At 40.1% G+C, this 25,662-nt stretch overlaps 1 protein-coding gene and 1 long non-coding RNA gene across 7 annotated transcripts in view; one reads left to right on the plus strand and one right to left on the minus strand.

The window, feature by feature from the left end:
• Window positions 1–7,024: 7,024 nt before the first annotated feature.
• On the minus strand, window positions 7,025–16,589 carry LOC133648951 (uncharacterized). The gene is made up of 3 exons (XM_062045530.1): window positions 16,355–16,589; window positions 11,733–12,047; window positions 7,025–11,428 (listed from the first exon to the last, which is right to left on the minus strand). The coding sequence occupies exons 2-3, from the start codon at window positions 12,036–12,038 to the stop codon at window positions 8,318–8,320; spliced, it is 3,417 nt and encodes a 1,138-aa protein (XP_061901514.1). The 5' UTR covers window positions 12,039–12,047; window positions 16,355–16,589; the 3' UTR covers window positions 7,025–8,317.
• A 2,036-nt stretch (window positions 16,590–18,625) lies between these two features.
• Window positions 18,626–25,662, plus strand: part of LOC133648954 (uncharacterized) — a 35,149-nt gene continuing 28,112 nt past the window's right edge. For 4 of the 6 annotated variants that reach the window (XR_009825954.1, XR_009825952.1, XR_009825957.1 and 1 more), the window contains exons 1-3: window positions 18,693–18,757; window positions 23,558–24,093; window positions 24,190–24,357. This is a non-coding gene — a long non-coding RNA (uncharacterized LOC133648954). Of the gene's footprint in view, window positions 18,758–23,557; window positions 24,094–24,189; window positions 24,358–25,662 lie in introns of all 6 variants that reach the window. The other 2 variants (XR_009825953.1, XR_009825955.1) reach the window with 2 other exon arrangements.

Consider the following 25,662-nt stretch of genomic DNA (forward strand, 5'->3'; position numbering starts at 1 on the left):
GCACTCCGCAATGTGTGCATAGCATTGCGGACAAAGATGTAAGTTGGCAGAATTCACATTGTTTAAAGTGTAATAGAACACGTGGGCATTGCTGATTAATGTGGGTGAATCCACCTGTTTTAAGATCAATATAATGCAACATAATATAAGTTTCTTTACGTGGCCATGGGATAATTGTAGTTGATTTGTTGTGTAGTTTGTATGTTCATTTAACGCACATAATGAAAATGAAAAAATGGATGTATCAAAAGTTGCTAAAAGCTAACTTTCATCTTTACATCTTTTATAGGCTCAATACAGCTGCAATGGCATTTTTGACTGAGTACGCTGCTGTAATGAAGCCTGTTGCCATGGCCCTGAACATCCTCCAAGGGCAATCATCATTGCATATGGGCTTCCTGCTGCCAACACTTCACCAGTTGCAGGACAAGCTGAAGAAGTTGGAGTGATCTTGCCAAGTGTGTAGTGCAGGAGGGGATTCAGAAACGTTTTGGAGAGATGATGAAACAACCTGAGCTGATTGCAGCAGCTATACGCCTACCAAAATTCGGGACATCCTGGACCACTGATGAGAGCATCTTAAATGACGGTAAATATACTTATGCACATGTACACATGTTCCAAATGAAGATGTGTGTATATCAGGGGTGGGCAATTAATTTTTACCGGGGGCCGCATGAGCAACCCGAGCACTGCTGGAGGGCCACATCGACAATATTTCAATTAAATTTTGCTCAATATTATTTTTTATATATACCGTAAGATAAATAATAATAATAATAATAATAATAATTAATAATAATAGTAATACTTCAACATAGTGTGTGTAACAGCATTCCATGACTAATATAAATAAATTAACATTAATAATAAATGACAGTAAAATAAGCACACGTATGACTGAGCAGTCATAGTGTAACTTTGTGTGGTATTTGAGTTGTCCGACTTTTTGTGTGGCCATAAACGCACCAGTGGTTTAGTGCTATGCGTGTTGGTGACAGATGACAAGTTGGTTTTGGCCTGGTTTGTACGGCAGAAAATGACTAGTTTTTCCAGATAGAAGTGTTTTACTCATGTTTTTGGTGTGGTTATGTCCGAATATAAACAGTTTTGCTCAATAAAGTGATCGATATAATTCCTGTCCTCGAAGCATCTCGATAGACGTTACAATAATTGAACGGTGTTCAATTGAAGGGTGTTGACGAACACCGTTAGGGCCGCTTGTTGTCACTGTCACTCAAAGTTGCATTGCAAAATTACATAGAATAAATATGTTTATTTTGTTTAGAATTCAGATGGGATTTGATTTGGTGCGCGGCATATACTTGCTGCGCGCAGCGGACGTTTGAGCAGTGCGCAATTGCGCAGGCGCGCACCTTAGAGGGAACGTTGCTTTGCAGTCCATGTCTTGTTGGAAACACGCCATTCCTCATCAACTTTTCTCTTTTTAGCGTCTCGGGTGTAAACCGTGCATCACTTGTCGCTGTGCACCTTCACTCGCAGGTTACACACGGACATACGCCCATAAATAACACTTTTCTAAATAAAAGCAGCACAGTTGTATTGCGCGCACGACACAGATGTTTTTTCAACTTTATTTTGTGATTGCAGCTGTTCACATTCACTCACAATCACGCACACGCATACGTCCACACGGAAGTAATACAAATAACGATTTTCAAAACAAAAGCAGCACCGTTGTATTGCACACTCGACATAGATACTTTTTTAAATTTATTTTGTAATTTATAATTGGCCTCACGCGGGCCGGACAGGGACGCACAAAGGGCCGGATGCGGCCCGCGGGCCGCAGAATGCCCAGGTCTGGTGTATATCAATCCATTTAATGTTATTTTTATTTAAGTTCATATTGTATCAGTGACAAATTATAGGCTGGCAAGAGTTAGGAGCACATAAAAAACCAGCAGCTTGGAAGGCTATACAGTAGAAAGGAAAAAAATATGTTCAGACCTAATTCTTTTGAAATCACTTTCTCTTGCCACAGGCCTCGACTATATGGACACTGACTTGGACTTAGTCACTCTGATGAAGATGACTTCTTTGCATCGCTGAGTACAGGACAATGAAAAACAGGAGTGCTGGAGAGGTACCTTTCATGTCCATCTACTGGAGGTATGAATCTCTTGTATTCCTTTCCTCAAATCAAGAGCCTGTCACTGAAAATCAACACAGACCTCCCAGCATCTGCAGCCTGTGAGAGACTTTTTAGTCACGCAGGACTCCTGTTCATGGCTTCACAGTGTCAACCTTGAGAGCCAGTTGTTGTTGAAACTGAATAGTCACTTAACTGAGTGATTCTGAGTGAAAATGCAAAACTTCACATGCACACACACACACACGCACAGTCGCACACACACACTCACGCATGCATACAAATACCAATAAGAAGTGCACAGTGTGTTCCCAGATGCAGCCCACATCTATCAGAGTTTATGGTTTGCGTAAAGGCTAACTTGTTGTTTTCCTTTGTAATCTCTGCCTACTGAGCCTAAGGTGCTGTTAAGTTATTGTGGCTCAATTTGCCTTAATTTGTTTTATTTTAATGTATTATTATTTAGTATATTATTGTTTTAGTTGCTTAAGAGATATTCCTGGCTCTGAATTTGTTCATTGCTATTTTTATGTTTTTGTGCATTATTTGTTGCCGTCATCATTAAACGAACAGGTTACTCATCAGTTACTCAGTACTTGAGTAGTTCTTTCACAACATACTTTTTACTTTTACTCAAGTAAATATTTGGGTGACTACTCCTTACTTTTACTTGAGTAATAAATCTCTAAAGTAACAGTACTCTTACTTGGGTACAATTTCTGGCTACTCTACCCACCTCTGAAGAAATCACTAAATGTACTTTTTTTGTGCAATTGCATATGTTTTAAACCAAGGGTGTCAAACTCATTTTAGATCGTGGGCCACATAGAGAGAAATCTACTCCCAAGTGGGCCAGACTGGTAAAATCACGGCATGATAACTTAAAAATAAAGACAACTTGAGATTGTTTTCTTTGTTTAAGAATAGAACAAGCACATTCTGAAAATGTACAAATCATAATGTTGTTGTTGGTTTTTTTACACTTACATGTTGCGGTTAATAGTATTCTATACCTTTATTTGTCGTTATTTATACTTTCTGAATAAATTATGTTATAATGTTCATCAGTCAACTCATTGGTGTTCATTTTCAATCCATCAAGATACAAAAATAATATCAAAATCAAATTACAGTTCGCTCATTTTCCTTGACTGGTGCACGAACATCATGTGGTTTATTTTTTTTTTTTTTTTACATATGTAGCATAATCTACAAAGATACAAAGAATTGCTATTGCGACATCAAGTGGACACATTTAGAACAACAGTTTCTTTCATTCAAAAATGTTGGCTCATTTTTATACTTGGCAAACTCATCCCGCGGGCCGGATAAAACCTTTTCGCGGGCCTGATCCGGCTCGCTGGCCGTACGTTTGACACCCCTGTTTTAAACTTTATTATTATCTGATCATGGAACAGTTATTATTTTATCATATATTCCAAACATTTGTGTTAGAATAATTAATTAAACATCTGCTAGTCACCATGACTTATGATTTCAAAGCAAGCTATTAGTATGTACATAAATAATATAATCATCCAATTATTATCTGTTTTGTATTTATATTTATTTAGTGTTACAAGCGACCCTCTGGGGGCAGTAATAACTTCAATGTAGCCCTCACAAAAAATAAGTTTGACACCCCAGACTTACATAGTTAAATTCATAAGGATTATATCTTACAGCTAATTATTAAAACAATTTCAGTACCTCATAAAATATGACAAATGGTCACACAGTAGAATATTGGAAAATACAAATTCACACTTAAATTAGCCAATTAACTAAAAACCTTCCTGGTCTGAATTGAACTATGGAAATTCAATAACGTTATTCAAATGTATAAAACAAACACATAAAGGCCACCTGATCACTGTACCTACAAGAAAATAAAATATAGTTGGTCTCCGCTTTGCAGTTTAATATAATATACAGTAACTTCTTCCACTGGGGACACTTTGTACGATGTGTCGGCGCGTATCTGGGTGACTTTTTTGTCCATTCATCCAGAAGAACATTTGTGGTGTCACAGGTCATTGATGTTGCACCTGCTGAATATCCTCTCTTCCATAAAAATGGAAGCCTACAATTGTCCAAAAGGTTTTGGCGAAACCATCAGGTGTCAATATATTTTTTCTTTCCATTTTTACATTAAAAAAATGCATTTACTGCATGCAATTGCATGTCTTTTATTCTTTACCATTATCTAATAAGACAACACATATTATACTATCATATATTTCAAACTGTCATAATTCCCACACGACAGTTTTGGACTTGGCCAATGTTTTCCTGGGCTTTATGTTTGTTTCTGTTTTAGTGCTCCTTCCCCTCCTTGTTTTCAATTTCCTGTTGGTGTGCTGATTTGACTCACCCGTCTCTGGTAGCCAATCGGGATGCGTTATATGCCAGTCTTGTCCTCTAGACGAAGCTGCGTCATTTTTGTTTTACTTTGCATACTTTGTTACCCAAGCCTGTTTGCCCTTTGTGTACTTGCCTGCTCCACATCTATGTTTTTTTTTTGGTCCTTAAAAAGAGGCCTCTTACCTGCATTTCGTCTGCCATCTCTACATCACAGGGTGCAGACAAACACCAGACCATAGCAAGCATTGTTTTTGTTCAAATAAAATACTTGAATATCTGCATGACTTATGATTTATTATTTTACATTGTACGTAAAACGTAAGTCAATCAAATGCATAGGCAACTGTGTAATGATATTATGAGGCGACTATACATCTATGTTCATATATATTCACTGTTACAAGCGGCCCTGTGAGATCCACATCACAGTCATGGCTGCCCCTTGACTGTGATGTGGACCTCAATAAGGGGTACAGGGGGGTCACAGTTGGTGTTTGCACAGGGCTTTAAAGGGGTGTGGTTTGAATGGGAAATAAATTGTTTGATAAGTAATTTTTTTGTAGAAAATCAACGGAATGAAATACAAAACTTTGTTTTTGTTTTTTACCATGTATGTCCAGTCTGGGAATGGATTTACTTGGTAATGATACTGAAGCCATTGTGTTACTATTTGGTTTGAGCATCAGACTCCTCTTGGTTGGATTTTTGTGATTCATATTGCTATGTGGTTAGCTGCTGCATGCTGTAAATCAATGTCATATTGGCAAGAAGGCAGCCCCAGAAAGCCAATCAATTTGTGTGTGGCCACTCTAAAGGGACGAGCTTCACCCTTAACGACCGTTTTCCGCCTTTCACTAGTGTTTGACTTGTCTCCATTCAATAGTGTAATATTATTTTTTTAACGTTATGAAGTGCAGGGGACAAACAATGTATTTTGCTTTGATGACACAGTACTCTATCAGGAAAAAAAATAGCATTGCTTTGACACTTCTTTGGATGAAATAGCATCTTGAATGTGTCCTATCAATTTCAGCATGAAGGAATTTACACAGCAACTACTCATCTTGCCAATTTCTCAATTTCCATTAGTAACATCTATCCTTGTCGTTATGCATCAAGGTTTTTTATTTTCTACTGAAGCTGGATGAGTGTTGACACATAGCATTCAAGGATGCCAGTGTGTGGGCGGCATACGACGGGGTGATGGTTGACAAAAAAGGTAAAAGACAATAATTTGAGTAAGGCTGCAGATTTTGTGAATGACAAAAACATACAAATGGTTTGTATTTGGCAATCCCCTATAATTTGAGTTCCAGTGAAGAGTTTTATAATAGCATGCTCATTTTTGAATTACATTTAAAAATGCTGCACTGGCTTCAAACTGCAAAGGCCAACCAAAATAAAGAATTTGTCAGCCATGACGGAAGGTCTCATCTTTTTTACATTTGTTGAAATAATCATTTACACGGTACGCTCTAAATATACCTAAATGTCTTGACTGTCAAACCTGGATGAGATGAGATGCGTGGGTGAGATGTCTGTGAATACAAACAATGTTGATGGTCCATAAGTGGGCAGCCCATTAGGAAATTTGATGCGCATCAGTGTATGCACATCCTCGTGTGTGTGTGTGTGTGTGTGTGTGTGCTGTTCTGACATCACTGCTGCCGTCACTGCAGCCACCTCACAGTGACTCCCTTGCGTGTGAAAGCCTGACAACCTCCCACGCTTTCCCCATCAACTCCTGTGATCCTCCCACCTCTTGCTGTATCTCCTCCCTAACAGTTCATGTCTTACTATTGTTGCCATTTTGATCCATTTTCACCTCCCTCGAACCATCGTTGTTTACCCACCTTTGTTCTCCTTTCACCTCCCTCCCTCATCTGCGGCGTGGGTCTTTCCTGTCCGCCGTCATGCTCTCCTGCACCCACTATACTGTGTCTCTATGGAAACATTGAGTGGACAAGAGTGGCTCAGAGGTCTGTGAGAAACCAATAGAGCCAAAAAAGATCACGCACTTCTTCGTTCTCGAGTGCGGCGCACCTTTGTGCACACAAGTGCGAGCCTACACCGGGAGTAAATAGATTATGTGTAAAAGTACCAACCTGTTATCCCATGGGAGCCCCTGACGGCATGTTCCCTGTGCGCCCATGATATAATTAGTGGTGTGAAGTGGAAGGGAGTCAGCTGGGAGGGAGTCGCCTTATTTCATTGTACTGTTGGTCTGTTTCATTACTAGGTGGAAAACAACAGGAATCGACCCCTCCTCCTCACATGTTGTTGAGCCAGCTGTGCTGCGTTTCTGTTTCTCCAACACATCTAAAGGACAGGTGATTTGCGATAAGAGGCCTCATACTGACACAGCTTCATGGCTTTGGGTCACACTACATTGCACCGTCGGGATGTGACTGTTTGGCTTAAGTGGATCATTGCTGCATTAAAATCACAGGTAGGCGGCTGCATGCGCTAGACAATAAAAGCTGAAGTATTGTTGATGGCAAATAACATAAAAACAAAGCAACTTTGGGATTTTTTTTTTTTAAAAATCACTCAATTTGAAAGGTTTGTTGAGTATCCCCTTTATTAGAAAAAAGACATGAATGAACTACAACCAATGACTACATTAAAGAATACATCAAAACAGGCAGCAGTAACAGGGGTCAACAATTAAACACAAAACCTGTACCCCAGGTCCAGACCCACCCCATTGACACCCCCCCCAAGCTCAGTAAGATAAAGGCATTCCAAGGACGTCTCACATTTTTAGGCACTTGATTTCCCTGCACTACCATCTTTGGTCAGAGTTGTTGTTACCTTATATTAGATTAAAAAAGGTTGAGCCTCTTGTGATATTGTAACAAATTAGATCGCGAGAAGAGATCACAGCAGTTATTTTACTGCTGCCAATGCTTGGAAATGACCCAAAGATGGTTTTCAGTCTGACCACCTCCACAGAGTAAACTTTTGCCTTAAATAAATCAAACTACGAAATGGTTCAGTATACTTCACGTAACGACAGAAAGGACTCTGGCACATTTCATTACAATTTACCTGAAAACCATGGATTGTATTCACACACAACAGACAGCAACCAATATGCTGTACAGTCTATCAGAAAGGCATTGTTTTTGGCGTGGTGTACAACCAGTAGGATTACCGCTGAGTATTTTTTGGGAAATTCTTGCAAAAATATATAAATTTTCTATTAAATTAAAAGCTTTTGCCTTTGTTATATATGTATATTTAGCTACTCATGCATTGTCTAAATTCCCGTACATTAAAATTCACGTGTGTGTCTGTAGTTGTGCATGCATGTACTTTGAATATAGCACTTTACACAATGGTAAACCCAATCTTGTATACTTCTTTAAGTAAATTTAAGTTACATTAAACTGTCTGAAGAACATAGTCACACAGGATTTGGCAGTGAGAGAATAGTCCCATGTTATCCATGCACAATATTAACCACAGGCAAGGTCCACATTCCAAACAAACCCAGTAAGAACACCACAGTAAGAATATGAGGATACACAGGATTCCAAGGACATGGAAGTGCATTTAAGTGTGCATGAAGGAACCCATTTTTAGTGTCAGGGACACCACAGGTGCGCACAGCATTGTCGGGCACAATATCAAACTTTTTTTTTTCTTCTTCTTTCTTGTCAGAATTTCAAGATGGAGTTTACCCATATAACCACCCACGACATGTCTATTTTAGGCCAAAAGTCAGATTTTCACCATTCTCCACAATTCTCTACAATTACCATTAATACAAGCATCATTGCCTTTCGCTGTATTTTTTTGTGTTTTTTTTAATAATTACATTTATGTTTGCATGACTTAAACAAGTCCGGTCTGTGTGTGCAGGTGTAACGGGTATGGTTGGTAAAGGAGAGTTGATGCCCCTTGGGGTATGTAGTAGCTGCAGTAACTCGGTTCTGTTAAATAGGGGGCGCTGTGCTCGGCAAGATACGGGGCAGGTTGATAGAAGCATGTCACATGGTCTGTGTTGGGGATAATGTTCTGCTCCCCCAGAACTTTTAATGCCAGCACTGTGATCATGTTGAGAGTCTGTCTCCTCTCATGACCCATCAGACACACGGTGCTGTCGTCCACCACACGACGTAGAGTCATTAGGTACTGGTACTTGCTTCTCTCCTCACCAATGAAGTGATTCTTCAAGTAGGACAGGATCTTCCTTTGCTGCTCCTGCACATCAGGAAAATCAATAAAAAAGCGTGAGCACATGTAGCGCTCCAGTGTCTTTATTTGAGTCTCACTGGCTGGTCGATAGTCCCTAACCAGTAGGTTGCTGTATTTCAACAAGCCGCCACCTCGAATCTCCTCAGGATTCCTTGTAGCGATTAAGCGATAGCGCAGGTGGTCCATGGCGGCCTCAAAGTCACCATACATGCTCTCTGCCAGAACCTCGACAGCAGGAATGCAGTTTTCTGCCTGAGGAGCTTCGGTTTCTTCAGTCTTTTTCTGAATCTCATTGTTCTCAGACACAGAGCTGGAGCCCTCATCTGCATTTAGAGGGGTGGGTTCCCTCAGGTCACACTGAGAGTGAGTCAGTGCATGCGAGGTTGCACTGGAGATTGGAAAAGAGACGGTCTCTGGAAGCTGTGATGACAATGAAACAACATTCTGCTCCATTTCATCCTCTGGTTGAAGAACAGGGAATCCTTGCAATGTAATCTGTTGATCACTGTCTGTGTTTATCAAAGGTGCATCTGATGATACCTGAAGTATAGGATCCTCTGGTTCCATTGGAGGAGTGAAGCAGAGAAGGGGAGGGCTGAGGGACGGAGAAGGAGGAGTTAGACAAAGAGGGGAAGGGTTGAGGCTGAGTATAGGAGGGGTGAGGTAAGGTGGTGAGCTGAGGCAGGACGAGGTAGGGCTGAAGCTCAGGGGTGGAGAGCTAAAACTGGTTACTGGGCTGACGGTGTGCAGCATTGAAGACAGGCAGTGGGAGGGAGGGTTTAAGCATGTTGGGGGGCTGATGCTTGGTGGGGAGGGAGTGAAGCAGGGTGGGGACAGACTGAGTACAGGAGGCTGGGGACAAGAATCAAGGGTATTGTAAGGAGGTATTGAGGTCTCTTGAGGGGTCTCATTTGACCCTACAAAGTTGGCCAGTAAATTTTTGTTTTCCTCTTCCTCTTTAGGTTCAGCTTCTGAGGTATGTGTGGACTCTTGGACATTGGAACAGGACTCGTCTGTGTGTGAAACTAATGAGTCCAAAGTATTGGGAGAGTCAAACTGTGTCAGTGGCAGGGCATAATCTGCATCGGAAGACTGCGTATGCTCGTCCATTTGTGATCTCTCATCCTGGCTTTGAATATGTGTCTCACACGAACCCTCTGAAATCAACTGAGAAGATGATAGCTCTTGAGGTAGTTCAAGGGTGGGATCAGGAGTGAAGTTGGAGTCCAGATTTGACGGAGGATTACTGTCTGTGCTGCTTTCAGACCCATTGGCTTGTATGATCAAGATGGTGGCTTCTGTGGCGACAGAGCTAACAGGCGCGGACTCAATATTTACATTTTCACTAAGTTCAAGTTGAGGGCCTGGAGAAGCGTTTGGATCTAGACAGGAAGCTGTTATGGAATCACTCTCAGGAGCCAGGCCGGTGCAAAGAGTGGGGGGAACCTTTCTACACATCCTACGTGGTGGTTTAGGAGATGCGCGTTTAAGCACCACCATGTGAGAGAGTCTTTCTGAGGGCTTACAGGTCTTTTTGTCAAAAACAAGGTCAGGTGTTGCGGGTGTGTCCTGAGTGTCTATGGTGCTGCCAGGTGATCTTTCAATCTGCAGTGTCCTGTGTGAATCCTGTGTGTTGTTGTGTGAAGGTTTTGTGGCAGACGTGGAACAGAAATAGTCATCTCTCTGCATGCCGTCTATATTGTCCTCTGATGTTAAACTCTCTTCTAAAATGTCACTTTTTTCTGTTTCATTTTTAATATTCGCTTCCAACTGCATATCAACCTCAAGTTCTATTTCATCCTCTAAATGAGTGTCTGCTCTCACTTGTAAAGATGTATCAACATCTGGTGTATACACGCATTGTGTTTCATCGTTGGCATCCTCATTTAAACGCTTAGGGACCTTTATTCTTTCAGACGGCTCTTTGTTGTCACAGTCCTCTATCGGCTCTGTCTGGACAGACTGTGGGTTTTTTTCCAGTTCAGTTTTCCCTGTGAGTTTGTCCTCTTCCACAATGGTTGCTGCACGGTTTAAATAGGCCATTTCTGATTGTTCCACGTTTGTCGGGCATTCTGTTAAGTCATCGATTTTTAGTTGCGTCTGAGTTTCAGTGTGCTCAGTGGTTTGTTTTTCTCTTGACATCATGTTTAAAGATGTGTTCGCCAAAGGCTTTAGTTCACTAATGCTTGCTCTGTTCTGTTTTAACTCTGTGGTTGGTTTGTCTGTGTCATCTCCTTGCGGCATGGTGTATTTTGTCACTTTCAAACCATTTTCACTCTGGGCATTCTTTGCACGCATCTCATCTCTCTGGTCTGCGTTGCCAAAATGAGTTGCTTTTTCTATATTGGATACATCTTGACTGGTGGATTTTTCTGTTTGTGCATCGCTGGTCTGTTTAAGCAGAAGCGCAGCGTCTTTAGTTTCCTCCGTTTGGTCCCTTAGAGTAACATCATTAAGTTTATGCTGTGACTCCTGCTGCATGTAGGACTCAAGAAGACGATCCAGAATGATTTGGAAGGAATCAACGCTGAACTCAAACTGCCTCCTCAGCACGCTTACGAATTTGAGCTCCAGGTTTTTGCCGCTGTTGTTTGACAGCGAGATGAGGCTCCAGCGGTCGTGCTCACTGAAGACCTTCACCATCTTCTGGACGTAGGCCTCTTTCATTGTGGCGCTGCTGATCCTCTCTCTGTTGACCCCTGATGGTAGGCAGTCCAGCAAGCAGCCCAGCACTGACTCTTTGATCACCTGTGGGAACAAACCAACAACATGACAGAAACTATAACTAATGACTGCAATACTGTCTGCTTTAGTACACTATTCCTGCCTGTATAATTCAGTTACAAATATTAATAACAAATCAACCTTCTTTTGAAATAATCTATAATTGAATTAGCTGAGGTTACAATTATCTCCCTGTCGAAAAGAAAGCACCAGAATCAATATTGCAGTCTGCCAGAGACACAAACAAGAAGTAAAATGAAATTGCAGGAGTGATTTTTACACAGACTTTTCTTCCTCTTCTGAACACAAAAACTTGGCGAAGTCATACCTGAAACTCTTCCTGACTGGGCAGCTCTACCCCAAAGATGATATCTAGGTCCTTGTAGCTCATTCTGTTGTCTTGGACCAGAACGTGGCTAGCTGTAGAGCCATTTAGACGCACATCTCTTACAGTGATTCCTTGCTTCTGCAAACTGGCCCGCACAGCGATGATGATGTCACGAGGGCGGAGCTCCAGTGTTGGGAAATTACCACGGCCGTGGATGGGGACGATGTCTGACAGAACTTGATGGAGAACTGCCACTTGCTCCGGCTTCAAGCTGTGGAACCGCTGGCTGGATTTGGTTTCCGACATGCTACTGCCCTAAAAAGAAGGAAAAGAGACAACACGAGAGTTTATTATCAATATTGATATTAAAAAAAACGTTAATGGACTCTGACACTGACAAACATGGACTCTGACACTGACAAACAGACAGACACACATGCAAACACATGAGTCTCTGCCAGTCGTCAAGTCACAGCTTGGCTGACAGCTTTTCTACAATCCTAATGTAACAAGCGATGCACGATGACGGAAATTTTAACCAATATCAATAACTGATACTTTCCAGACCTTTGCAACCGATAAACGATAACAATAACCGACATGTATATATATATATATATATATATATATATATATATATATATATATATATGTATATATATATATATATATTTACACAAGATTTTGTTAGAAGAAATTAATTTAACAGTTCACACGTTTTCTCAAAACGTAGACACTCTAACAAAAAATATACAAATCTATAGTACTGATAAGTATAATGCCAACTGATTCACTCTTCACTTAAATAACCCTAATTTGAGTACAAGTACCCCTCTGACAATAATTCTTACCCATGTAAACAATTAGAATACTATATAGAATTGAGCTAAAAAATGTTGGAATTTATTGATGTTTCAATTTTTCAATGATTTCAATAATAGAAGACGTTTCGCTTCTCATCCTAGTAGGCTGAATCAATTCATGCTCACAGACTTAGATCGGTCAGATCTAGTCTTACACTTAGATTGGTCAGATCTAATCTAGGAGCATGAACCGATGAGGCCTATTTAAATGACAGGCGAAACGTCTTCTAAGACGAACCAAACAGTCCAGTTGTTATCGATTGAATGCCCTGAGAATACAATGACCTGGATCAATAAGAAGAGCTATAGACATTTTGAATATAATTTAATATAAGGAAAAAAAACAACAACCTGTCCAACACAACATACATAAATGAGGCCAATAGAATAAGCCAATACGATTATGCATTGTCGTTAGCAACAACACAAAAATACATGTCACATCTCTTGCGTGGCGAAGTTGGTAGAGTGGCCGTGTCAGCAATCGGAGAGTTGCTGGTTGCTGGGGTTCAATCCCCACCTTCTACCATCCTAGTCACGTCCGATGTGTCCTTGGGCAAGACACTTCACCCTTGCTCCTGATGGCTGCTGGTTAGCGCCTTGCATGGCAGCTCCCGCCATCAGCGTGTGAATGGGTGAATGTGGAAATACTGTCAAAGCGCTTTGAGTACCTTGAAGGTAGAAAAGCGCTATACAAGTATAACCCATTTATCATTTATCATTGATTGGCAATAATCAAATTACATTTTTTCCCTGAAAGTTATAAAGTAATACAATATTGAAATAAGTGCTGGCCCCTTAGAAAGGCATCATTCAATTGTAGAACATAAAGAAAACTGCCTCTAGATAAACCATGAAGTTAAACATAAACAACATCTCATTTTGTCGTCAAATTCTTTCGCCCTAGGGTATTTTCTTTCAAACTGTTGCCTCTTATTAAACACTTTCTCATCAGTCCTGTGGTTTTACGTTTGCTACGGTCGCCGCTATTAATGCTAGGTCTCGGCTCAGTGGCACAGGCAGCTTCGTACTGCTTCCATAAATCTTCACTGAAGTGAATTTCAAGGTGGCTTATCAGATTTGTTGCGTTGACATTCGTCCTAAACCCTCCCCAATACATTTTCACAGAACAAGTTTTGCAAACTATGAGTGAATGTCTTCTTCTGACATGCTAACTAAATAAATCCCACACCAGTGACTGCTGCGCCTTGATGGTTTTCTTTGTACACAACATGCCGTTGCACGCAGTATAATGACATCACTTGCATGTTCGAAATAAACTCAAACTCAAAATTTAAACTCAAACTCAAACAAATATGGGACTACGCTGTAGGGAATGGAGGGGACGAAAAGCTCGGTGACAGCACAAGCCAAGACCAACGACATACATTGACATGATAAACCTTTATTACTATATGCTTTTTTTGCTTTTTATTTGTTTATGCTTTGCTTTTTCATTATCGGAATGATCTATGTGACGTCATAATTACCATTATTGGTCTATAATTATCGGCCACCGATAATATCGTGCATCCGTAAATGTAACTGGTGTGTTGACAAGCCAACACATGGAGCCAACAAATAAGCTGCAAAAGATATTTGCATAAATAGCCCTCTCCAGTGCAACCCGATCGCAACAAATTTAGTGTTTCACTGGGATCACGTGAACTGTAATGCATAATACACTCTGCCAGACTCCAATGAAATAGAGTGTATTAACACTCCCTCTCAGTTGAAATATTATATGGATGAAGCTATGAGCCACATCTCAGGATATACCAAGATGAAAACCAATACTAATACCAACTAATATGAATGTGCCATGGTTCAGACAGCTTAAAAGGATGTCTGTTGAATATTTCCACCAGCGATACAAGGGTTAAACTGAATGAGTCATCGCCAGCAGACTTCATTAATCACACCAACGTCACTAATTAAGAACACACATCTGTTTTTGTGTCCGTATGCATGCAGCACGTGCATATTTTACTGACAATAACTCTGGCACGCATCCATCCATGCGTGTGAGTCTGCTCATGAAAGCTTTTCCATTACACTCTTGGAATATGGATCAAAATCTGCAAGGGCAGAATTTTATATCATATTCTTGATTTTGTTTATTTTCCGGTGTACATTTTTGCAGGCAGTTAGTCTCAACTTCTACTCTCATTTTTGACAAATTAGCTCATTTTTCAGGAAGCCAAATCACATTGAATTCTCTTTCATGGGACACAGTGTGTATTAGTGGGCACATGTCAAAGTATTTTGGTGAACAAGTGCTTGAGTTTGACTGGTAGAAAGTGCTCCGTAGCAAGCCATTATGATTTATTGTTTGCTTTAATCAATGCGTGTCACTCACTGACTGCTGCTGAATGCTATGATTTGTCAATACACTCAGGGAAATATTGGGATACTAATGAACAATGATGGGTTTTGTTCCTCTGCAGCAATTTATCAAGAATTGAGTCTGTAATAACCACCAACAATTTACAACAGGCAGCCTTCATAATGCTTTCATTACATCTACCACTTTCAGCACACAGGAATCATCCTTCTACTCATGTACACAAACAGTACTTTATGTAGCTACAGCAACGTTGTACAATAGATTTGCTCATTCAGAGGAAAAATATATGCTTACCTGGGAGCAAAAAAAAACAAAACTTCAGTCAGGGAAAACAGAAATCTTCTAAAAATGTTGCCAGTCTTAGCAATAGGAGTTACAGAAACAACAAACACAGAGCATATGGAACCTCTAGGATGTTGACACTGACCATAAAAAAAACAATACAACTGTGTTTGGAAGGCAGAGACACTGCAGGACAGCTCTCCAGCTGGCCCCTGTATCCCGTCCTCCCCTCCCCTCCCCTTTCACACTCTTCTGCAAACTTGCAGCCCGAGTGACTCATCCAGGCGTATCAGCTTTGCTCGCACATAACGCTCAGCTTTGGTACACACACAGGATCTAAAACAAACAAAAAGCACTGATATCCTCTCCGTGTAACCAGGCTGTTGCCAAAGTGGTCCAGATCTGTAAATTACAGTGCGATGAGGTTTTAGTGAAGGGGCAATTATTTATTGATATCAAGTATGTAGTGGTGTACTGTCTTTTGTGTTGAATTGCCAGGCAGGGCACCAGAATGCTGCCATTGTCCGGTCCTATGAGCCGGACTAATGGGTAGGGTATAAAAGCCAAAAAGAAGGGGATACTATAAATCAACATTTAATAATCCAAAACATAATCCAAGTAGTTTCTATTAGTAAGTTTCACAAGTCATTATTTGAAAGTATAAGTGGAGTTTTCCATAGTTCAACCCTGCCATTCATGTCAGCCTTGATACTAAATTTTATCAGTGAAATGTGGGTAACACTTTTATAGGGGAACATATTCTAAGTAGCACAGACTTAATTTACAGTTATTTGGACACTAGGGGAACATATAAGGGTTAGGGTCAGGGTTACTAATAAGCAATAATTATGAGGTTATTGAGGGAAGACTCTTAGTTAATGGCTTACTGGTTGTATAATGAGGTCATGCAGAATAGGTTAATAATAATAAATTAAGAGCCAATATGTTACTAATTTGCATGTTAATAAGCAACTAATTAATGGTGAGTATGTTCCCCATACTAAAGTGTTGCCGAAATTTGAAATAACAGCTATTATAACGACTGGTTCAGATTACCTCCACAATAAAGCAGAACATGTACACAGCGGAAAGTGAATGAGCCAACTTGACAAAAAGCACACCGGTCTTACCTGTTGCTGAGGCAGCGCGGCTGGCTGTCTCCTATGGTCTCGCAGCGGGATCGAACCAACCGGCACCCCCGTGAGTCACGTCTTGGGATGCTGTGACGGCGTCGTGGTTCTGTTATGTGGACGTCCACACCCGCACTGCTGCTGCTCTTCTGTCCCTCATAAGACATGTGATGGTTCAGGAGCTGTCCAGCAGGAGCGTGGTGCTGAAATGAAGACTCCACTCCGGTCACCCACCCAACCCCCGCTCTTGTTTTCTTCTACGGTCGCCCGGAGCGTAACGCAGTTTCCATGGCGACCTGCCGTCATTCACTTATGATTTTGCGTGCGTGTCTGTGTGTGTGTGTGTGTGTGTGTGTACATCATAATAAGGGTGTGTGTCAGTATGTGTGACGAAGGCTGTGAGAGTGCTCAGAGGTCAAATAGGCGTTACCAAAAATGTCAGAATCGTTACAGAACCAGCATGGCGGGTAAAGTTTGAGCACGTGCTGCGTGGGACTAGCCTATAGGACAGGGATGTCCAAAGTGCGGCCCGGGGGCCATTTGCGGCCCGCGGCTAATACTTTAACGGCCCGCCACACGTTCTGGAAATGCTATTGCAAAAATTTAAAAAAATATTTAAAAAAAAGTGGAATGAGGTGGAATCTGACTCGAAAAAAGTTGCAATGTTGACACAAAGCTGCCATGCAGGCTGTTTTTTTTTCTTTATTTTTCTTTTTTTGCCATTTCTCAAAAAAAAAGAAAAAAATAACTCAATGTTATAATGAATTATTGACCTATTCAAGGCTCCAATTATTTCAAATATTTAACTTTAAAATGTTTTATGTGGAAAACATTGTGTGGTTGCCATACAAAAACATCAATGTTTTCTTTGACAAAAGAGTATAAAACAAACAAAATAATAGTTCAAACGTAAAATCGACCGATATATCTGAAGTTCATCTTGTAACTTAAGTGTTGAAAGTTAAAAAAAAAAACTAATACAAATGTATCACTTTATGAATGGGACACCTTTTGGGTCCCAAATATATTTAATGGGATTTTATTTGGCTTTTCACTGTGATTACTCAAAAATAATAATGAATGGTGTCCTGCATTATTGATCTTTTTAAGGCTCTAATTACTTCACATCAAACATTGCTTTTTGAATGTTTTGGGCAGTGGGGGAAATACTGCATATTTCAGTTGTATTATAAAAAACAAAGTTTTCTTTGACAGAAAAGGCATAAAACCTTTTTGGTTTTTTTAAACTTTATTTCAACCCGAAGTTGATATACTGTAGAGATTTACTGTAAGAGTTAAAAAATATATATATATAATAATTCGACTTGTTTTTTTTTAAATTTTAATGACTTAGACCCTTTATGGTCCCCGGGAGCCCTAAAGGTAAAAAAAAAAAAAAAATCCATATATTTTGTTATGGTTTGAAAATGAAAAATATCAAAATGGCCCCCGCATGCTTTAATTTTTCCGTGTGCGGCCCTCAGAGGAAAAAGTTTGGACACCCCTGCTATAGGAGAACTAGCTAGTTAGTTTGTATACTAACTTCAACTAAAATCCTCCCTCGCCCACACAAACACACGCACATTATATCCGGTGTCCACGCCGGGTATAAGGAGCTATGAGTCATCCATGCTGCTCCCTCCTTGACCCAGCCTTAATCCCACCCCTCCTTCCCCTTCCCCCACCCCCTTCCACCACAATATAGTTTTTAATAACAATAATGGTTCTTATTTGTCACTCACCCAGACTCATAATGGGTGTGTGTGTGCAAAATATGTTTCATTCTCCGTGCGTCACACAAACTCAAGTGAGGAAAAACACACGACACACACGTTAAGATGAATGGCGTGGAGCTTTTTTTTTCGGGGAAGACAAGTCAAATTACTCCTTCTACAAGACAGCCTAAATGACGTCACTAGACCTACCGATACTGGGTGCGCACTATTTTTAGCCCGCGCTGAACTTGTTGGCTTCGGACACGCGCGCTTGTCTACTTGGAGAACAGTCGTGACGTAGGAGGCGCGGTCACGCGATGCTAAAATCGTGACGGCGGCTGTCTTCGAAGACGACGACTCGTACGAGAGCGTACACGTACCCTTCCTCCTCGCAACGTGTGGGCGCCTTCGTTTTGAAATTACCCAAAATATGTGTAAAGACTTACACATGACAGTTATTACAGTGAGTAAATAATTTTTGCAAACCGTTCAAAAGAGCTTTCATCAGTTCTATTAAATAGTAAATCGAGAAATAAGCACTGCAGCCATTTTTTATTTTATTTTGAAGGTAAAGCGGAAGTACACTTGCTTGTATCATCTTGGCTCGTACAAAGGTGGTAAATAAACACACTGGAAATGATGCGTGGTAGTCGGCGCTGGTGCATTCGTCCGAGATGAACTCGCTTGTGTAAGACACGTTTTTCACTCTTTCACTCACTCATCGTTTCTATATGTAGACTATAATGTACTACGGTATATGTTTACAAGGTAAAGTGTGTGATGTTCCCACACGCAGTTTTACCCGGCCCAGTTCCTTTTTTTTTGGCGGGTTAACAAACCGAGCAGCACTTTCCCCCCCTTTTTTATAACTTCCCACAAATGTAATAATATTCTATTTTACCCACACTGTCAAATTGGTATGCATTTTTACAGGACGTTTATTAATCGTGGCTCGACCAAACTCGACTCCTTAACAAGATGAATGAGAATTAAGTAAAAAGTGACACCAAGTGGACAAATGTGAACATGACACTGAATACAGTTCAATACAAATCCATCCATCCATCCATTTCTACCACTTGTCCCTTTCGGGGTCGCTGGAGAATCACAGTTAGGAAAAGAAATGACTGAAACCAAAAGTGTTTTGAGTAATGTACAGTACAGGCCATAAGGATCTATGTAAACATGGATAATTGGTTATAGCCTCGACAAAAGTCCCAATTTTATATATATATATATATATATATATATATATATATATATATATATATATATATATATATATATATATATATATATATATATATATATATATATATATATATATATATATATACACACAAGATTTTGTGAGAAGAAATTAATTTAACAGTTCACACGTTTTCTCAAAATGTAGACACTAACAAAAAAAATAAAAAAATAAAATAAAATATATATATATATATATATATATATATATATATATATATATATATAAATATATATATATATATATATATAAATATATATATATATATATATATATATATATATATATATATATATATCTGTTATACAGTGCTCAATACCAGGGTGAAGTGAAGTGAATTACATTTATATAGCGCTTTTTTTCTCAAGTGACTCAAAGCGCTTTACATAGTGAAACCCAATATCTAAGTTACATTCAAACCAGTGTGGGTGGCACTGGGAGCAGGTGGGTAAAGTGTCTTGCCCAAGGACACAACGGCAGTGACTAGGATGGCAAAAGCGGGGATCGAACCTGCAACCCTCAAGTTGCTGGCACGGCCGCTCTACCAACCGAGCTATACCGCCCCAACATTCCGCTCTACCCAGGGTAGAGCGGAATATACGTTAGGTCAGAAAAATCATCCCTACAAGCCTGTTTCGCAGGTTTCTCTGCTTGTTTGTTTTATAAAATCCCCTGACAAGCAATTATTAAACTGATTATTAAACTGATTTTCAACTTAGCTAACGGCTCTTTGATCATGATGTCAGATTTGTAAAATAGCTGCCCATCTCTTTAATGCCACTGCACATGTCAAAATAAAAGCATTGATGTACACACAATTACACTCCACACAATGTCACTTGCGCATGTCAAAATGAAGGCATACACAAAATGCTCTTTAGAAAATGAAGGGCAGAACAACTGCTTTATAGAAAACTGTTTCAAATTGTCAAGTATTTATGATCACCGAGCTATAGCATGTTTTTGCGCTGTAATTTAAAGGCCTACTGAAACCCACTACTACCGATCACGCAGTCTGATAGTTTATATATCAATGATGAAATCTTAACATTGCAACACATGCCAATACGGCCGGGTTAACTTATAAAGTGCAATTTTAAATTTCCCGCTAAACTTCCGGTTGAAAACGTCTATGTATGATGACGTATGCACGTGACGTCAATCGTTGAAACGGAAGTATTCGGACACATTGTATCCAATACAAAAAGCTCGGTTTTCATCGCAAAATTCCACAGTATTCTGGACATCTGTGTTGGTGAATCTTTTGCAATTTGTTTAATGAACAATGACGACTGCAAAGAAGAAAGCTGTAGGTGGATCGGTGTATTAGCGGCTGGCTGCAGCAACACAACCAGGAGGACTTTGACTTGGATAGCAGACGCGCTATCCGACGCTAGCCGCCGACCGCATTGATGATCGGGTGAAGTCCTTCGTCGCTCCGTCGATCGCTGGAACGCAGGTGAGCACGGGTGTTGATGAGCAGATGAGGGCTGGCTGGCGTAGGTGGATAGCTAATGTTTTTAGCATAGCTCTGCGAGGTCCCGTTGCTAAGTTAGCTTCAATGGCGTCGTTAGCAACAGCATTGTTAAGCTTCGCAGGCTGGAATGCATTAACCGTGTAGTTACATGTCCATGGTTTAATAGTATTGTTGATTTTCTGTCTATCCTTCCAGTCAGGGGTTTATTTCTTTTGTTTCTATCTGCAGTTAAGCCCGATGCTATCACGTTAGCTCCGTAGCTAAAGTGCTTCGCTGATGTATTGTCGTGGAGATAAAAGTCACTGTGAATGTCCATTTCGCGTTCTCGACTCATTTTCAAGAAGATATAGTATCCGAGGTGGTTTAAAATACAAATCCGTGATCTACAATAGAAAAAGGAGAGAGTGTGGAATCCAATGAGCCAGCTTGTACCTAAGTTACGGTCAGAGCGGGAAAAAAAAGCGTCCTGCACTGCACTCTAGTCCTTCACTCTCACGTCTTCATCCACAAACCTTTCATCCTGGCTCAAAATAATGGGGTAATCGTCACTTTCTCGGTCCGAATCGCTCTCGCTGCATTGTAAACAATGGGGAAATGTGAGGAGCCTTTCAACCTGTGACGTCACGCTACTTCCGGTACAGGCAAGGCTTTTTTTATCAGCGACCAAAAGTTGCGAACTTTATCGTCTATGTTCTCTACTAAATCCTTTCAGCAAAAATATGGCAATATCGCAAAATGATCAAGTATGACACATAGAATGGATCTGCTATCCCGGTTTAAATTAAAAAAAAAAATGTCAGTAGGCCTTTAAATTGCAGTATTGGCTGCCGAGAGGTATTTATTAACTATACATTCAAAAATGAACATTGGTGGCGTGGCTTGGTTGGTAGAGCGGCCGTGCCATATTTTATAAAATCCCCTGACGAGCAGGGAAACCTGCGAAACAGGCTTGTAGGGATGATATAGCCTCTGTGTTTTTTCTGACCTAACAGTACAGGCCAAAAGTTGGGACACACCTTCTTATTCACTCCGTTCTCTTTATTTTCATGACTATTTACATTGTAGATTGTCACTGAAGGCATCAAAACTATGAATGAACACATGTGGAGTTATGTACTTAACAAAAAAAAGGTGAAATAAAATAACTGAAAACATGTTTTATATTCTAGTGTCTGCAAAAAAGCCACCCTTTGCTCTGATTACTGGTTCGCACACACTTGGCATTCTCTCGACGAGCTATAAGAGGTAGTCACCTGACATGGTTTTTACTTCACAGGTGTCATAGTTTTGATGCCTTCAGTGACAATCTACAATGTAAATAGTCATGAAAATACATAAAACACATGGAAATGACAAGGTGTGTCCTAACTGTATATGTGGTTGTACAAAGTGAATGTTTAAAAAAAACAAAAGTTAGTACTTCACTAAAAAAGAGTTCACTCTTCACATTTAAGCTGGAATGTTGTTATTTATTTTCAATGGTGCTTTAGATATGAAACTTAGATTTAACTTACAGTGTACAAATTATATAGCACTATACATTCACTAAAAATAAGTAAACAAACAGCCTTGATATTGCTGGTAACACACGTGAGTGTACAACATTAAGATCGTGCCAGTATTTCATGTTAGCCCCATTGTTATCAAACACTGCCTCCTGAGACATTTCATTCACTTCTTATAGGTTCCCTCCGGGTACTCCAGCTTCCTCCTACCTCCAAAGACATGCACCTGGGAATAGGTTGATTGACAACACTAAACTGGCCCTAATGTGTGAATGTGAGTGTGAATGTTGTCTGTCTATCTGCGTTGGCCCTGCGATGAGGTGGAAACTCGGCGACTCGGGCAGAAGACAGGGTACACCCTGCGTCTGACCCCGAAAGAGACAAGCGGTAGAAAATGGATTGATGGATGCTTCAAATGGCTCTGTAGCATTGGCGGCAAACTTGCATATGTCACGCGAAATTGTCAATTATACTCAAATACATTCCTCTTTCAGTCCCATACGCTCTGAACTTCTGAACCAAGTCGTAAATTATGCTTTTTGATGAAAATTAAATTTTACATATTTATTCAAAGATTTGTGGGCTCTTTTCTTTTGGTCGCTCTGTATCTATCTAACTACAGTTTACTGTTCTGTATTTAATTGCTTGACTAAGGAGGAGCCTACCTAGATTTGTTTCAGAAAGCAGACTATTTACAATGCTCAGTTACTTACATAAATATAATATAGACAAAAGTATTTGCATACATGGGCTCTGTACATGCAGTAATTTAAAATGTAAGAATGTTTAGTTACCAGCTATTGCAGACTTTCTACAATATGTTATCTTATTTGTTATATTTTGAGCCATTTATTCTAAAAAAAATCCTTAACAAGCTCAATGATTACTGACTTTGGACCTAAAAGAGGGCCAGCTGGCTCACAGCCTTTGTTTTAGTTCATCCTAAAGGTATTTGATAGGCTCGAGGTTATGGCTTTGTGCACGTTCTTCTGCACCAAACTCATCCAAACATTTGCGATATAGAGCACAGAAACTGTGAGAACTGTGCCCACAAAGTTGGAAGCATCTCCCTATTGATTGAGAAGTGTGTCTGAATACTTTGTCTTCTCTATACTGTATCGGCTTATTTTTTAAAGTAGTGCTTTTTGCCATTTGCTTGATTATAATTTTTACTTGGCACTTTTTCAATAATCCGGGTCCCACCTGAATCTTTCCTTTTCCATTCGACCCCTACCCCCTCTTCTCCTCTGTCAACAGGGAACAGATGAGAGGTCAAAGGTGTCACCTGTAAAGGAAGCGGCCTTCTGCCGCTCGCATGCCATTGCCTTATTACACACATACGTAGTTGACTAGATCGGAGGGGGGAGGTGAGACTCAGCTGGGAGCCATTACAGGTGTTATCAAAGCAGGCACAAATATCTATACATGAACATACCCGCGGCCTGGTGGATGATGGGAGTTCTCCAGAGTGACACTCAGCCACCTCTGACCCTTTGTGTGTCCTTCCTAATTATCATCAGCGCACACTTAACTGCGTCCACAATCACCATCATCGCCCCCAAACTGACACAAATCTCCATTTTGCCTTTTTACCAGGCACTTTGATGACTACGGTTCCTGTGGGGAGTTTGTGCGCACACATGATTTTTTTTTTATGTCCTCAGAGTTACACCCAACACACTTCCCATTTTCCACTGACCCATGTGATCTAGCAGCTGTCAATCATCCGGGCCAGGAGTTGGATTACAGAGAGGAAAATGTCCCTCAGCAGTTAAAAGGAAACACAAATATTTGTAAAGTGTTTCATTTACTTATCTACGTGTAGCTCTCAGGAGCAATCCAATCTCTTAAAAGCTAATAGATTCTGGCATATTGTTCTGTTTACTCAGGGATGCGCTGTTGTGGTGGAGACAGCTGCTCTACAAACATCTGTGCAGGCCTGCGTTTGCCACTGTGATTGTCAGCGTTAAGAGTTGTTACCAAGTTTGAGGCGCCATCGACACCACCTTCTGCTTCCCAGGGGTCCGCCGTAGAACTTGCAGACAGACAAGGATCCGGTGGGTCTCTGGTTATGTCCATGTGGTTGACCTTGTGCTTCTGCACAAGCGAATGTAGGAATTTAACCATATGAAACTTTCATACCATGTTTATGAAACTGTCATACCATGTTTATCAATATTATCCCGGTATTGTTGAATGTGCTCAAAAAGTACTTGTAAACCCACTCAAATCTTTCAAAAAAATTTAGATTTTCTTTGAAAATAAATACGCGACACATACAAACATACACTTTCCTTCGTAGAAGAAGCGTTACATATTGTTCTGGTTTCTTAACAGCCATATTATTGTTATTTGAATTTTTGAATAGGTTTATTTTCTAACGTATTACTTTTAGAGCAATGCTATTTAACTGGTGGCCCGAGAATGATACATACCGGCACCGAGTTGAGTAAAAAATTTGGGAGCATTTTGCAGCAAATTCCTAAAAACACTCCATTTGTATACGCAAACTTGGACCACTGTAAACACATTGGTAAATTTTTGCATTGACATTTCAGATCCAAACTTATGATTTACAAAACTGAGGTGTTTCTTAAGGCACCCCTTTAAGTCCGGCAATTACAAATCATTTTGGGAATGTAATTTGTGTTGCTGTAACTTGTTTACTTCAGATGCAGTCAGTAGTCATTTGTTCAACTACTTTAGTTATACTAGTAGTGTTCCTTAAGGTTACATTTTAGGTCCTCTAGTTTTCATCATTTGGGCTATTTAACTGTTGGCCCGCAAGTTCAGTTGAAACAACTTCTGGGAGACTCATATTTTTGTAGCAGATTCTTAAAAAGTGCTGTCATAGAGATGATGTTTGACTAGCTTTTTGCAGAAGGTCCTTAAAAATAGCAGATTGCTACTAGGCCAGAATCAAATGTGTACTCTAGAGCAGAGGTTCTTAACCTTTATGACCTCAGGGCCCAACTTTTCCACTACAGACGCGCCCGGTCACCCCCTAATATGTTAACAATGAAATAGTAATTTTACTCTTAATTGTTATCGTATTCAATAACTACATCTAACCTACTTACAGTTTAACAGGTTAACAACCTTGTCAGATGATATGAAACCATGTGTTAATCACAAATATATATTTTTTTACCACATAGACCTTAGTCTTAGGTCAGGCTGATAATAAAAATAAGTACTAATCAAATATACTGCATAAGGAGGGACTAATAAATAACTGATGAAAACTATGTACTGCTAAAGTACATAAAATAAATTAATAAAAAATAACAATAAATATGTTTCAGCTGAGATAGGCTCCAGCACCCCCCGCAATCCCGAAAGGGACAAGCGGTAGAAAATGG

This window comes from Entelurus aequoreus, linkage group LG04, assembly GCF_033978785.1.
Source record: "Entelurus aequoreus isolate RoL-2023_Sb linkage group LG04, RoL_Eaeq_v1.1, whole genome shotgun sequence".
Classification (NCBI taxonomy): domain Eukaryota; kingdom Metazoa; phylum Chordata; class Actinopteri; order Syngnathiformes; family Syngnathidae; genus Entelurus; species Entelurus aequoreus.

Coding starts and splice junctions, on each gene's coding strand:
- LOC133648951 (XM_062045530.1), bottom strand. CDS start 12,038: ATGTCGGAAACCAAATCCAGCCAGCGGTTCCACAGCTTGAAGCCGGAG. Junction 11,429..11,732: donor CCAGTCAGGAAGAGTTTCAG/GTATGACTTCGC, acceptor TTGTTCCCACAG/GTGATCAAAGAGTCAGTGCT.